General features: G+C 42.7%; 1 protein-coding gene across 1 annotated transcript in view; it reads right to left on the reverse strand.

Annotated features, from left to right (window-relative positions):
• Window positions 1–8,630: 8,630 nt before the first annotated feature.
• Window positions 8,631–12,377, reverse strand: part of FBN1 (fibrillin 1) — a 235,519-nt gene continuing 231,772 nt past the window's right edge. Inside the window, exons 64-65 of the mRNA XM_059181480.1 lie at window positions 11,148–11,322; window positions 8,631–9,930 (exon numbers count right to left, since the gene is read on the reverse strand). Coding sequence (XP_059037463.1) covers window positions 9,541–9,930; window positions 11,148–11,322 — 565 coding nt within the window. The 3' untranslated portion in view covers window positions 8,631–9,540. The remainder of the gene's footprint in view (window positions 9,931–11,147; window positions 11,323–12,377) is intronic.

A 12,377-nucleotide genomic window follows, 5' to 3' on the forward strand; every position in this document is an offset into this window, starting at 1 on the left:
GATTTTCTCCGCAGGCCCCCCCATCACTCAGCCCATCACACACCTCTTTTATTCTCTTCTCTGTAGGACCCTCCCCACACGCCTAGTTTCCGTGGCTTCCCACGGACCCACCCATTAAAGTGTATTTTTGTGTATGCTTGTTGCTCAGTATGTGAGTAAATGGGTGTATCTATTTGGATAAAAGTGCTTTTGTGGTTTGTGACCAAAGGAGTGGAGGCCAGACAGGGAAGGGAGGGGGCCAATTATTAAGCTCTTTGGAAAGAGATAGTGAGGAAACCATGCTGGAGGTGACCTTGTTTCATATTTTTATAAACGAGCTGTAGACACGAGTTGCATGATGAAATCTGCAAGTTGGAGGATGTTGCTAAGCGCTCCTGCCTAGGATAAAATATCAAATTGATGAGGGTTAACTGTCTCATGATGTTGGTATGTTGAAACTTTGGGAATTGTGTCAATGTGTTTTTAAGAGGAGAATACATATTTAAAGAATAAGAGCAATGAAGGAATGATGGATTATCTGAAGTCATTTCAAGCCAACACAGTTTAGCATATCTTAAATAAATCAAGCTCTATCCTCCTCCATGGAAGATGTGGTTGAGACTCCTTTTAAATCTGACAGTGTTTGACACGCTTTTTTCTAAGAATATATTCCTGACCTCTTTAGACAAAGGCTCCCTAAGGAAAGGAGAGTACTGCCAGTGTATTCTGAGGACAGCAGATGGAGACGAATGCCCCACCAGTGAGAGGTGAACTTTTCTCAGGAGTCTCATTCATGAAAACGATTTAAAATGTCAAGTCTTCGTTTTAAAAGGGGGTAGATATCCACACATAGGTGCATCTAAGCACACTATCAGGAAATGTGATACCTAGAACTATAGCAAAGCAATTTAAAAATTATTTCCTTGATATAGGAATTTCATTGAGAGAGAGCTGGAATTTCAGAAGCAACATATGTAATGACACATTCCAGGCTCTCCTTGATATCTGGGGCTTTGGAAGACCTCCTCTGTGCGGTGGGAACTGGTAGTGTAGAGTAGAAGCAGGCTGGGAGGCAGAGCTTTGGACCCGGGTCAGTCCCAGGCCAGGAACAACAAACAACGAGGCAGGCCACCGGGGTGTCACTACGGGGAGTGTGGTCTGCAGGCTGCACCAAGGGCTGGGACAAGGGCCAGGTAAGTGAGGCACGCTTCTTGCATGCACCCAAAACACTGGGTAACCAAGATAAATAACATTTAAAAAAAAATTCAAATTGCAAACTACAAACTGAGAGCTGTTCGCTTGCTTTTGTTGGGGAAGTATGGGGCATCTCGCAAGTGTTTAGTAGAGATACAGAATCTCAGCCTCCACCCCAGACCTCCAAGTTCATAGTCTGCATTTCAGCAGGGTCCACGGTTGGTGTATGTGACTATGCACGTCTGAGCAGCACTGCTATAGGAGGTTTTAGGATGGGTGAGACAGACACCTGGCTGCTCCAGGCGGGCGAATTCGGTGTCTTCAAGTCGATATTGTTTAACTATTGTTTACCATGTATAGCAGTGAGAGGCAGAAATCAATTTTTTCTCCCGAATTAAAATGGATTTCGTTCTTCGTATTCGACGTAGGGAATTTATTACATGCATTGAATGTACCATAGCATTTAGACTTATCTGTGAAGTGTGTAAACCTGGCGATTCACAGACCTGTACCCCTGGGGATAAAAATATATGTTTATATAAAAAATAAAAATTTAAAAAAAAAACTTATTTGAAAGGATCTTTTCTCATTCTCCTCATCATCTGTAGTTGGATCTTCCCTCACCCATGAACTACAGGGCAATATAATCGAGCATTCTTATTTGAAATGTATTTTGAAGTTTCTTTTTCTGACTCTCAAATTGGCAACAACATTCTACTTTTCTGGAGTTGTTGTTTTGTCTTCGGTCTTTCTTTTGCAGTTCTCTGAACCAAAAAGCTTGTGGGAAGCATAGTAAAGGTTTAAATTTAGGTAACAGAATGCATCACCTGTTCCTGGCAAACGGCCCCCTGTGTTCACGTCAGCATTTCAAGGCTGAGTGAGCCTGGAGGTAGTAGGTGGGCTGGGTAGCAGCCTGACCCCATTTCCCACCATATAATTCGCACAGTCTTTGCAGACGCTGATCGTTTCTTGAAAAGAAAGTTTCTATTTTCATGCCAGAGAACTGTCTCCTTCAAAAGAACTAATTTATATTTTCCAGTTTTATAAGGTAAAGAGCAGTATGAATACACTTGAGCTCACTGGAGATTAAAATATTTTTTAGGGGATTTCCCCAACATTTTGTTATGAATGGACTTCACCTTGGAGATGCCGATTCCCTGAGAATGTCCCGGTATGGAGGTGAGATTCGCCATCTTGCCCCACGGCTAGCGTGAGTTGGTCAGTTAATGAGTCTAAGGAACCACCTGGCAACATACATACTACATCCCTGCTGGGTTGTCCCCTACTGCTGCTGCACCCCAAACTCCAATGAAAAGATACAGTTTGCAGAGTCAGGGAATGTCATGGTTAACGTTCTTCTGTGACAATGCATGTCCCGTCGACTAGCCATGTCGATATAGTGGATGGGATACATGTCAGAATTATCCGGTAGATTTTCCCAAGTTGCCTGACTTTTACAGTGGGCCCAAAGATGTAGAGCCATGCTTCCCAACCTTGGTTGCCACCTAGAGAGCTTTTAGAACTGTTGCTATCTTGGTCCCAACTCCAGAGATTCTGAATGGGTGGGTCTGGGGTACAGCCTGGACATAGGGATTTAAAAAAAAATCCCTGAGTCATTCTAATGCTGCAGCCACAGTCAAAAGACATTGATGTGTATGTCTGTGTGTATGTATAAAAATTACGATAATGTCAATATATATGTCTATTACCTTGACTAATCTAATTATACATATATACATATATATTTATTTATATACATGTACACTTGCACCAGTTAGGGTAATTGATTGTTGCTGCTATAACAGATAATCCTAAAATATCAGTGGCTTAATACAATAAACTTTATTTCCTGTGAATGTGGATGATTGCATATGTATTTTTTTGCTAGACTTGGAAATGGCATGTGTCACTTCTGATTCCCTGCTGGTTAGAATCCATCACACAGCACTAAACTAACAGTCTTGGTGTGAGCCCAGGAGGGAAAAAAATGTTTGGGGAGCATCTAGTCAGTTTCTGCTGCATATAAATACAATGAAAATGTGTATAGCTTCCTTATCTGACATGCTGTCTGTAATGCCCGTATTTATTAATTTAATGGGCTTAGACTTTTTGTCAACATTTAAAATTAAGTTTATAAATGATATTTGTCTTACACTTGTAGAATCATTCAGACTCTAACTGACCTTTCTGTTACAATTGTCCATAAGAATTGTCTTGAAGGGAGTGAGTGGAGAGATCCCAGGCTATCTAGATCTGCTTTAACCCAAACAGCTCTGCCCGATTTTATGTGTTAGGTTCAGGGTAAGTTTCATTTAAACTTGGAAATCTAACTCCAACCATGAACTTCCTACTGAAAAATGACCACTTTTTGGCATTCCATTGTGGGAGATATGCTAGAATTTTGGTTTCTAATTTTGGTGATTCATAAAGATGTAGACCTGGGGCCTTGCAGATGTCAAAGGTGGATTTACTAGGGAATCTTAGCTTGCCTCCTGCCTTCTAGGGTTGTGGGGAGTGGGAACCCTTATACGCAGCAACTTCCTTCAGGCACCTGCAAAGTCTAACCATGTCTTCACTAAAGAACAGTGGAGAGAGAGCTGCCCTGTCGCCCCCTGTTTCAAAGTCTCAGTAGGCTAGGAGCCTGGCTTCCTTCATCCTTCGTCCATGAGGCAAGTGTTCAAAAAATATTTGTTGAAAAAGACAAAGAGAAGTAGAGGAGGAAGAGGAGAAGCCGAGGAAATGGGTTGTTCTACTGCATTGGGTTTTTCCCTTTTTCACTTGTACTTTCCCTTCCTCCAACCTCTCTCATTGATCCATTCACCACATATTTGGCGCCCACTGTGTGCCAGGCCTAGAGCTACGAGGACATAGAAGAATCTTTGCCATCAGAAGTCTCTCATGACGCAGGGGAGTCAGCAGTGGGCTACCGGGTCATGATGAACATTTAGGTGGGGACGGGAGGGCGGACAAAGGGGAGAAAGGAGGGCTACGGAGGGCGTTTCTCACCTCGCCTGTCTTCACTGGGTTGCTGGAGGAGCCGAGGGGTATCTCTAGATGTTGAAACACATATGGCATTTGTAGCTTTGTGGATTCCTGTTGTGATTTCATATGCTGTGCTTGATTTCTTCTTCATTTGGCATGCACAGCGAAGGGAGTACATGCTGTTTTAACAGGTGTGGGGGTTTTAGTCTCCGTTCTATCTCTACAAGGTGAGAGTCTTTATCTTTTTTATGTAGGCTCAACACCCAGCATGGAGCCCAACATGGAACCCAATGTGGGACTCAATCTCATGACCCTGAGACCAAGACCTGCGTTGAGACCAAGAGCTGGACACTTAACTGACTGAACCACCCAGGTGTCCCAAGGTGACAGACTTTTGGTAAGACACCTGTCCTTGTGCAAAAGGATAATTACTTAGGACTGAAGGGAGGTTCAGAGGGCCATTGTTCACGAATGCTTTTTAAACCAGCAGTTTTAGATTAAAAAATAAATACACACACACATATATACACATATATAGTAGAAATGAGGCTCGGAGACATCAAGGATTTCGCCTGGCCAAATAACTTGGAACTAAGTTTTGAACACAGCTTCCTGCGTGTGTCAGAACTCTAGACCAGGCACTGCTCACTGAACTGCAATCTCGGTGAACCTTATAAGCCAAAGCAAGGTCAAAGCTGCAAACCCCAGGGATCACAGACCCCAGGAGAATGACTGGAGACTGAGAGCTCAGACTGTAAGAACAGCAGCCCTGGCGTCCCTGTCCCCTCCCTGTGGGAGTGATCGTGGCTGGAGGGGGCGTGATGCGGAGCCGTTTGCCCTGCACGGAGCTGCTTCTGCGGTGGGCTGACTCCCAGGCTCAGTGCTTGGCTGCGAAGGACCCACAGGACAGCCTGGTACAGTCCAACGTGTAGGACGCCGCAGGCCTCCGGGGAGTGTGCGATCCTGCCTGGGGCACAGAACCGCTGGAGTTGGATCAGGATACGGCCCTGGACAGGTGCGCTGAGGACAGTGAAGGACAGTCTGGTACGATCGTAGACAGAAAGGCCAGCCGCTCATTGCACCGATCTCATGTGGTAACAAAACACACAGCCATTCATGCTCTTGAAATTTTGATGTATCAAGGACCCGTTAATCTTTCCCCACCTGGCAGAGCTGTTAGGGACCCCTAGAGCAGAGCTTACCATGCAGACACAACCACACAGGCATGTGATCGCTTTCTGTCCCAGGCACTGCACAGGACCTCAGGTCTGAACTGCAATCTCAGTGAACCTTATAAGCCAAAGCAAGGTCAAAGCTGCAAACCAGGGATCACAGACCCCAGGAGAATAACTGGAGACTGAGAGCTCAGACTGTAAGAACAGCAGTCCTGGCGGGATCGATGGGATGTGTGATTATCACCAGGATGTTTTCAGTTACCTCTACTTCCAAGAGAGGAAGAAGCTGAAACATTTAGGTTTGATTTAATTTTCTCCCAAAGGGAATTTTACATTCAGAAGGAAACAGACCTCTTCTGATTCCTGCACTTCAGGGCTCAGCAGCAAGGGGCAGCCCAGAAGGGCTACAGAAGGTCCACAGGGATTACTGCACGGAGCTGTGGCTCTCCCCCGAGCCTTGCTGCCTCCATGTTGCTTTTTACTTCCAACCCGAGCTACAGGTTCTCAAAATAGCAAGCATGACACCTGGTAACTGACACTACAACCAACCCACGAAGGGCCAAAGGGAGCCGAGAAGGTAATGAGGCATTTATTTATGAAATGGAGATAGTCACAAGGATTCAAAGTAACAATGGATATTACTTTCTATGGAAGAAAACAAGAGTGGACAGAATGCTGAGTTGAGCTAACAGGAAGTCAGACCCACTTACCTGCTTCATTCATTTAAAAAGAATGCACCTTCCCCTGTCCAATAGTAAAAATGAAATTGACATCGTTTCGTAGAGGTCATGATTCAGGCTTGGCTCCAGGATGCAAAACAGCCCATGTCCTAAAAAGAGGTTTATGACTTTGTGTGCCAGAAAAACCATTTTGGATTCATTAGCAGTTAGCTGAAATAACAAATTTTGTGGAATTTCCAGGTCCTGTCAAATGTATGTCGGGTGTCAAATGTACAAGACCCTCATGTTTATACAGACAATAGTGAGAATGTCAGAACCTTTCATTGAGACCCAGACCTGTGAGCGAGCCCAGGCATGGATACACATGGAAATCTGCAAAATCAAAGTCACAGCCTTCTTGTTTCTCCCTAACCCTAAACTCAGAATATTGAGAATCCATTCCTAACAATATAACGTTAGGCTCACATTGGGTTTCAAAATGTTTAATGAAATAAATGGGTTTGCTGCTGATTTTTTCTTTACAAAGTGTTATTTAAAATTGGGAAGGGGAAAATAACTTTGTCTTCAGGTCTGCATGTGAAGACTAATCTTCCTAGCAATAGTCTTCTAGCATTCAGAAACAAGATCCTTAAACCATGCAATAATGACATTTCCGATATATCTCTAACAACTACATTAGAATCAGAATAAAGTCCATTCTGTGGACGAAGTGGTGATCTAAAAATCTCTAACAGTTTATAGATATATAACCTTTAAGTATACTAATATAGTATCAACCTAATTGTCCTTTATTTTGGCTCATCTAATTTACAAACATGATTTCTGAAGTTTAACAGTATTTGTAATGGCAATGTCCAAAGCAATTTTGGCTGGGTAAAGTGCTATTTGTTGAACAAAAATGTAGTTGTTTGTGCAAGTTTAAACATTTCACAAGGCCAGCTGAGTTCATTTCAACCCTACTTACAAAATAATTATTGGCAAATGAAATGGGCTGAGGGGTAGAGACAAGACGTTTTCAAGCTTCTGAGAGATTTACAAAACCAAGTTCGTCAACCACTGGAAGTAAAATTGAAAGGTCACAGACAATTAAAAGGTACAGGTTTAAATCTCAGGATTCAAAAGGGTTCCAACAAGAGGAATATTTACAATGGAACAATGAGGAAAATGTTTTGTTACAGACAGAAACATGGAAAATATGCTGTTGAAAATTGTTGGCTCTGAAATAAATAAAATCCAGACCGAGACTATTAAAAATATCAAAGTGATCTACCATGTGCCAACTCTATATTCTTCTGCTGTTTGTTATAAAGAAAATCCGTTATTCAATATAATGCAGTTCTGGTTAAATTATCAAAGACGTTTTCCGAATGCAAACTGTTGTTTACCATGTGCTATATATTCTTCTCTAACAACGTTAGTACACTTCCATCATAGATCCACAGGCACAGAGTTAGAAGGAAATTTTGAGTCCTATTTTCACTTCCCAACCAAGGTACAAATTGCTTCCAAAACAGTCATTTGATTCATTTCTATTTAGCACCTATTACAAGCAAGATTTTTTGGATGGTAAAATAAGAGATACAAAAAACTACTTCAAGATGTTCATGGCCTTTAAGGGAGAAGAAAGCATCCTTGTCCACTGGCTGTCATTATGCCTAGGCTAGAACACTCCAAAAAGCAACAGAGAGCTCACCACATCACAAGGAAATCCATTCCTCAGTGGGCAGCTCGGCAGTTAGGAAGACGTATGTTAAACTGAACTTCATGGCAACAAACCTTCATTTTGCCTTCTGGAATAAGATCGAACAGACCTCCTCCACCATCTTTAGCACAGCTTTTTGAAGATGTTGAGAGGATTTTTCTTTGTCCTATATGATTTCTTTCTCCTTCGTGCAGCAATTTTATTTCACCTTTATTTTCGCCACCCTTCACTTTACTGCCCTGGGGGATTGTAAGAATTATTTCATACCAATTCAGTGAACTTAATTGTTAAATGCTCGATATTGCACTTCAAACAGCATTTTCAAATTACGACAGTCAAAAAGCAAGAGCTAGATAGCATTCAGTTGGATTCAATTTGGGGTTGTCCTTTTGTAAATTAGACTAGCCCTGACTAACAACAGATGTTTAGGGGGAAAAAGGATGGAGCACCTAAGGCTTGCCAACACTGTATATTTGAGGGGGGAGGGCATGATAAATCTTTTATAATGAAACCCATGTGCTCTAAGACAGTGACTGAACTTGATATCTTAAAATACTTAAATCTAGTGGTCTAAAAGTCACAGGATTAATTAGGTCATGTTTTAGAATCTAAATTTCTTATTGGCCAGAAATATCTCCTCTGTCTTTAATGAATAGAACAAGGGACTAGCTCAAATAACTCCACTGTCTTTAATGAACAGAACAAGGGACTAACTCAAGTAACTCCACTGTCTTTAATGAACAGAACAAGGGACTAACTCAAATCTGTTAATTTTTTTTTGTTAGTGGTTATATGTTTGGCACCTTTCAAAGCTGTAACTACCACACCCAGGATAATTTAAGTTCAGGAAACTTTAGCCTCCAGAATGCCACCCCCCTCCTCAAATCCCACATCCATGCAAGAACACAAAGCCAAAGGTACACTAAAAAAAGAGAGACTGTTTTATTGTGACATTTATGACATGGACCCCTTATTGACAGGAATGATCGAGGGGAATCTTGGCATATTGCACGGGTGTGATGAAGGGTGCACTGGTGATCCTCTGGCTGCCGGAGCTGGTTCTTTGTCCTCCCAGACCTCCACGCATGTGTGGGCCAGTCACGGAAATTTCCTTACCACTTGGTGTATACATTTAACAAGTCTTTGGTCTTAATAAGCACCATTACAAACCCTCACATTAAGGGCATTATTATTCTAGTTTATAAATGTTTCAATGATAAAAAATAGCACGATTACAGTATACACACACTTAATTTACATGTAATGTATTATAACTCATAACTGAGATAAGCTACTGAACTAACTTTGGTTGATTGAAATTAATGGAGTATTTGAACTGAATACTGGTAATTTGGTTTCTAAGTTGTGTAAATATTACAGTGCATTTATAAATCTAGTTTGAGAATTTACTAGCACCAAATAGATATTATAATTGGCCAACCTAGTATTTGTATTTGGAGAAGCAAAGTTTAAAAATTTGAAAAAACAGAACAGTCCTTCGATTGAAAGCACATTCCTGTAAACTGCTAGAAGGATGGCATGTCAGCATGAATGGCTGACCCCCAGTGAAAATACGTGTCCCAGTTTTCAAGAATCAACACATATGACAAGGTAGCTCAGCTACACACATGAGAAGCCTGAGAAAGTGGTTGTTTTGAACTAGGGTAGTCACCTGTACCTTGCTTTTTGCAATACAAGAATAGTGCTTATTTATAGAAATTTACTTGGTGAAAGATTGTACCTATGATATGAAGATTCTGATTGGGGGAAAAATTCCGTTCTACCTATCTATCTTTGTTTTTTAATTATTTGGTCTCTGTCTGGTGAATTAATGAAGCAAAATCTGAATTTTCATCTTCAGATTATCACCCAGTTCACCACTGAGGTAGTCTTTGTCATAATTATCTTCTAGCTGATCAAGTTCTTTCTTTTTGTAAAGTGGAGTACTACTGATTTGTAATGAATAGGTTCCAGCCACTGGCTTCTTCTTGGTGAAGTGGAGGTAGCTGATCCCTTCCTTTTGGTTGATTTTAAAGAAGCCATTTTCATTTCCAGATTCAATCAAGTATCTGTTGTGATTGGTCAGAGTCGTCAGGGCGGGGAGGAGCTCTAGGATTCGGACCTTGTTACTGATGTGGGAAATATTGAAAGCGAACACGGCTGTCTTCTCAATGTCCCAACTTGCGAGACTCACATTGGTGTCTCTCTCAGGCTGGTCCTGGAAAGACACATGACAATGCATTAAATAAAATGTAAGTATGTCACCTACTTCTCATCTTAAAGAAAAAGGGACTTGAATCTCACACTAGTACCGCCTCCTGCTCACATTGGATATACTGTGTCAAAAATGCCTGTTTTCATAAAACACCATTTAAGTCGTAATCTGTTAAACTAGCACATATTTATAATAGTAAAAAAAAAAAATTAAACTGATGTCAATATGTCAAACTGAAGTCAAGTAGTCGGAGGTCTTCTAATGCTGTGGGTCTCCAAGTATGCTCCCCAGACCAGCAGCATTGGTGGGAATCTGTCAGAAATGCAAATTCTCGGCGCCACCTGAGTGAGACCTACGGAGTCAGAAACCCCAGGGGTGTTTCCCAGCAATCCAGCTTACCAAGTCTTCCAGATGATTCACATGCACGCTCAAGTTCAAAAACCACTGTTTTCATAGACCGTTTTCTTTCCCTAGACTTATCTCATTTCCCAAACCACAGCGGATGGGTTGCAGCACCGATGCTAAGAAAGAACGAGTCTATTTCAATTTTGTTCACTGACACAAAACCATCCCCTCGGAAGGACACGCCTAGGAACCTACTTCCTGACTCTGATGATCTGCTAATATTCAATGCTTTTCACCTGGCTGCTTGCTGGCCTCTCTGGGACCACATGTGCCGGATTCTCTGGGCCTGGAGCCAGAGGTCTGGGAGAATATCTGTGCAGTTCTGAGTTGACTGAAAGGCTGCAGCAGCCGTAGGCAAAGAAAACCAGGCTGCTTGAGCTCCATGTTGTTTTTGTCTAGAATCCAAGTTCCCTCACACTCCACATGGCTCTTTTCAGTAGAGGAGCCTTGAGCTTTCAGAACTTGGCGTCCCCATGGAGAGAGCACTATGTCACTTAACTATTCTGCCCACTTGCTGTCCTGGATCTCAGACCTTTCCTTTTAGCGGACTTTGGGTGGGTGTTTGACTTTCTCTTTGGCGAGACAGAGGAAATGAGCAAGTATGTGAAAACCTTCAGATGGCCACTCCCTAAAAGCAGCAAGAAAATCCAGAGTCCCACAGACTCTTGTAAAATGCAGCCTAGAGCTCAGGGAATGTCTGGATTTTCTCCCCAGAGAGCTTTTTCACACTTTGGAACATCCTTGGAGGAAACCACAGGCATCTGGAAGGCCCTTCTGCAACAGGAGACATCAGGAGAAACCACCTTCTGACCCACCTCGATGTTGGAGGCATCTGTTTCATTTGTGCTTCTCCGTTTCCTGCCCCGTTTGGGGTAGCCGTTGATCTTACATTCATAGCAGGCCTCCGGGGAGAGAGAATTGTCATCCATTTCGCCACTGGCAGGAGGCTCTGGGCCTCCTCGGCCCATGCCAATTCCAGAAACACAGTGCCTGTGGAGGAAGAGGGGCATGACCCCTTTTCATTAGATCTGGGAGATAAGGGAGGAGGACCAAGAGTTCCAGTGATGCATGGACCCCACCGGGTGACATTTAGCCAGTGACTATTTGTCTGCTAGGTGACTCGCTGGTTCCGAGAGCCACCCTGAAGTCCTCCGGGTTTAGGCTCAGAGTCCCAGTTCCCCGGGTTGGTCGATTTCTTTCTACTATCTCTCTGGGTCCTGTGTTGCATATGGATTTGCCCCTTCTTTTCTGAACCCGACTGTGGCAGGTGTTTTGCTCCATTAACACAGGGAGGGGACATGGAGTGGAAATGGGGAAAGGATTGAGAGCTGAGGGGGAGACCCTGTGACTTGGGAGGTTCAAGGAAAACGTGAGAAAGTGAGAAAGTGAGAAAGGTAGGAGCATCCGCTCCCTGCCCTCTTCCTGCCTCCCTGACCGCATCACTACAGCCTCTCCTTCCGCCACCACCATCACCAGCCTTCACCACTCCGGCTTCTGAGCAGCTTCTCCTCTTATGTGACCACGCGCTTTGGCCAAAGCTACTGAAGCTATAAGGAAAGTTCTAGGTAGAACTGAGGTTGACTTAGAAACAAACCATGAAGATGTGTAATGTATAAGATGCAAGCATGGGAGCTTAACCCAACTGTGGGAAATTGTTTTAAGTCATTCAAAACCACTAGGGCCATTGGCTCTGACTCATGTGAGGCTGGATAAACAAACCCATGCCCAAGAGAGAACTAGTTCAGCTGTTTTTCTTTGCCTTTCAGTTATCAAAGCCAAGTTACAGAGGGAGGCTTGCATGTTTCACAAGTACCTTGTTTTGTTATTCTGCTTACTATTTCCTAGGCCTCTTGGAATGTATTTACCAGGCTCCTCTTTCAAAATGTGTTGAAATATCTCAATGATTCTAAGGAGTCTTTATTTGGGGGCAGGGTCCACTCTAGTGATTCATGAAGCCCAAGCTGTTATAAATGGGTAGATTTCTACTAATGGGTCATAACAAAGAATAATTATTGATCTCTTTTTCTGTACTTGTTGGCCCGTTT

This window comes from Mustela lutreola, chromosome 7 (genome assembly GCF_030435805.1).
Source record: "Mustela lutreola isolate mMusLut2 chromosome 7, mMusLut2.pri, whole genome shotgun sequence".
Taxonomy (NCBI): domain Eukaryota; kingdom Metazoa; phylum Chordata; class Mammalia; order Carnivora; family Mustelidae; genus Mustela; species Mustela lutreola.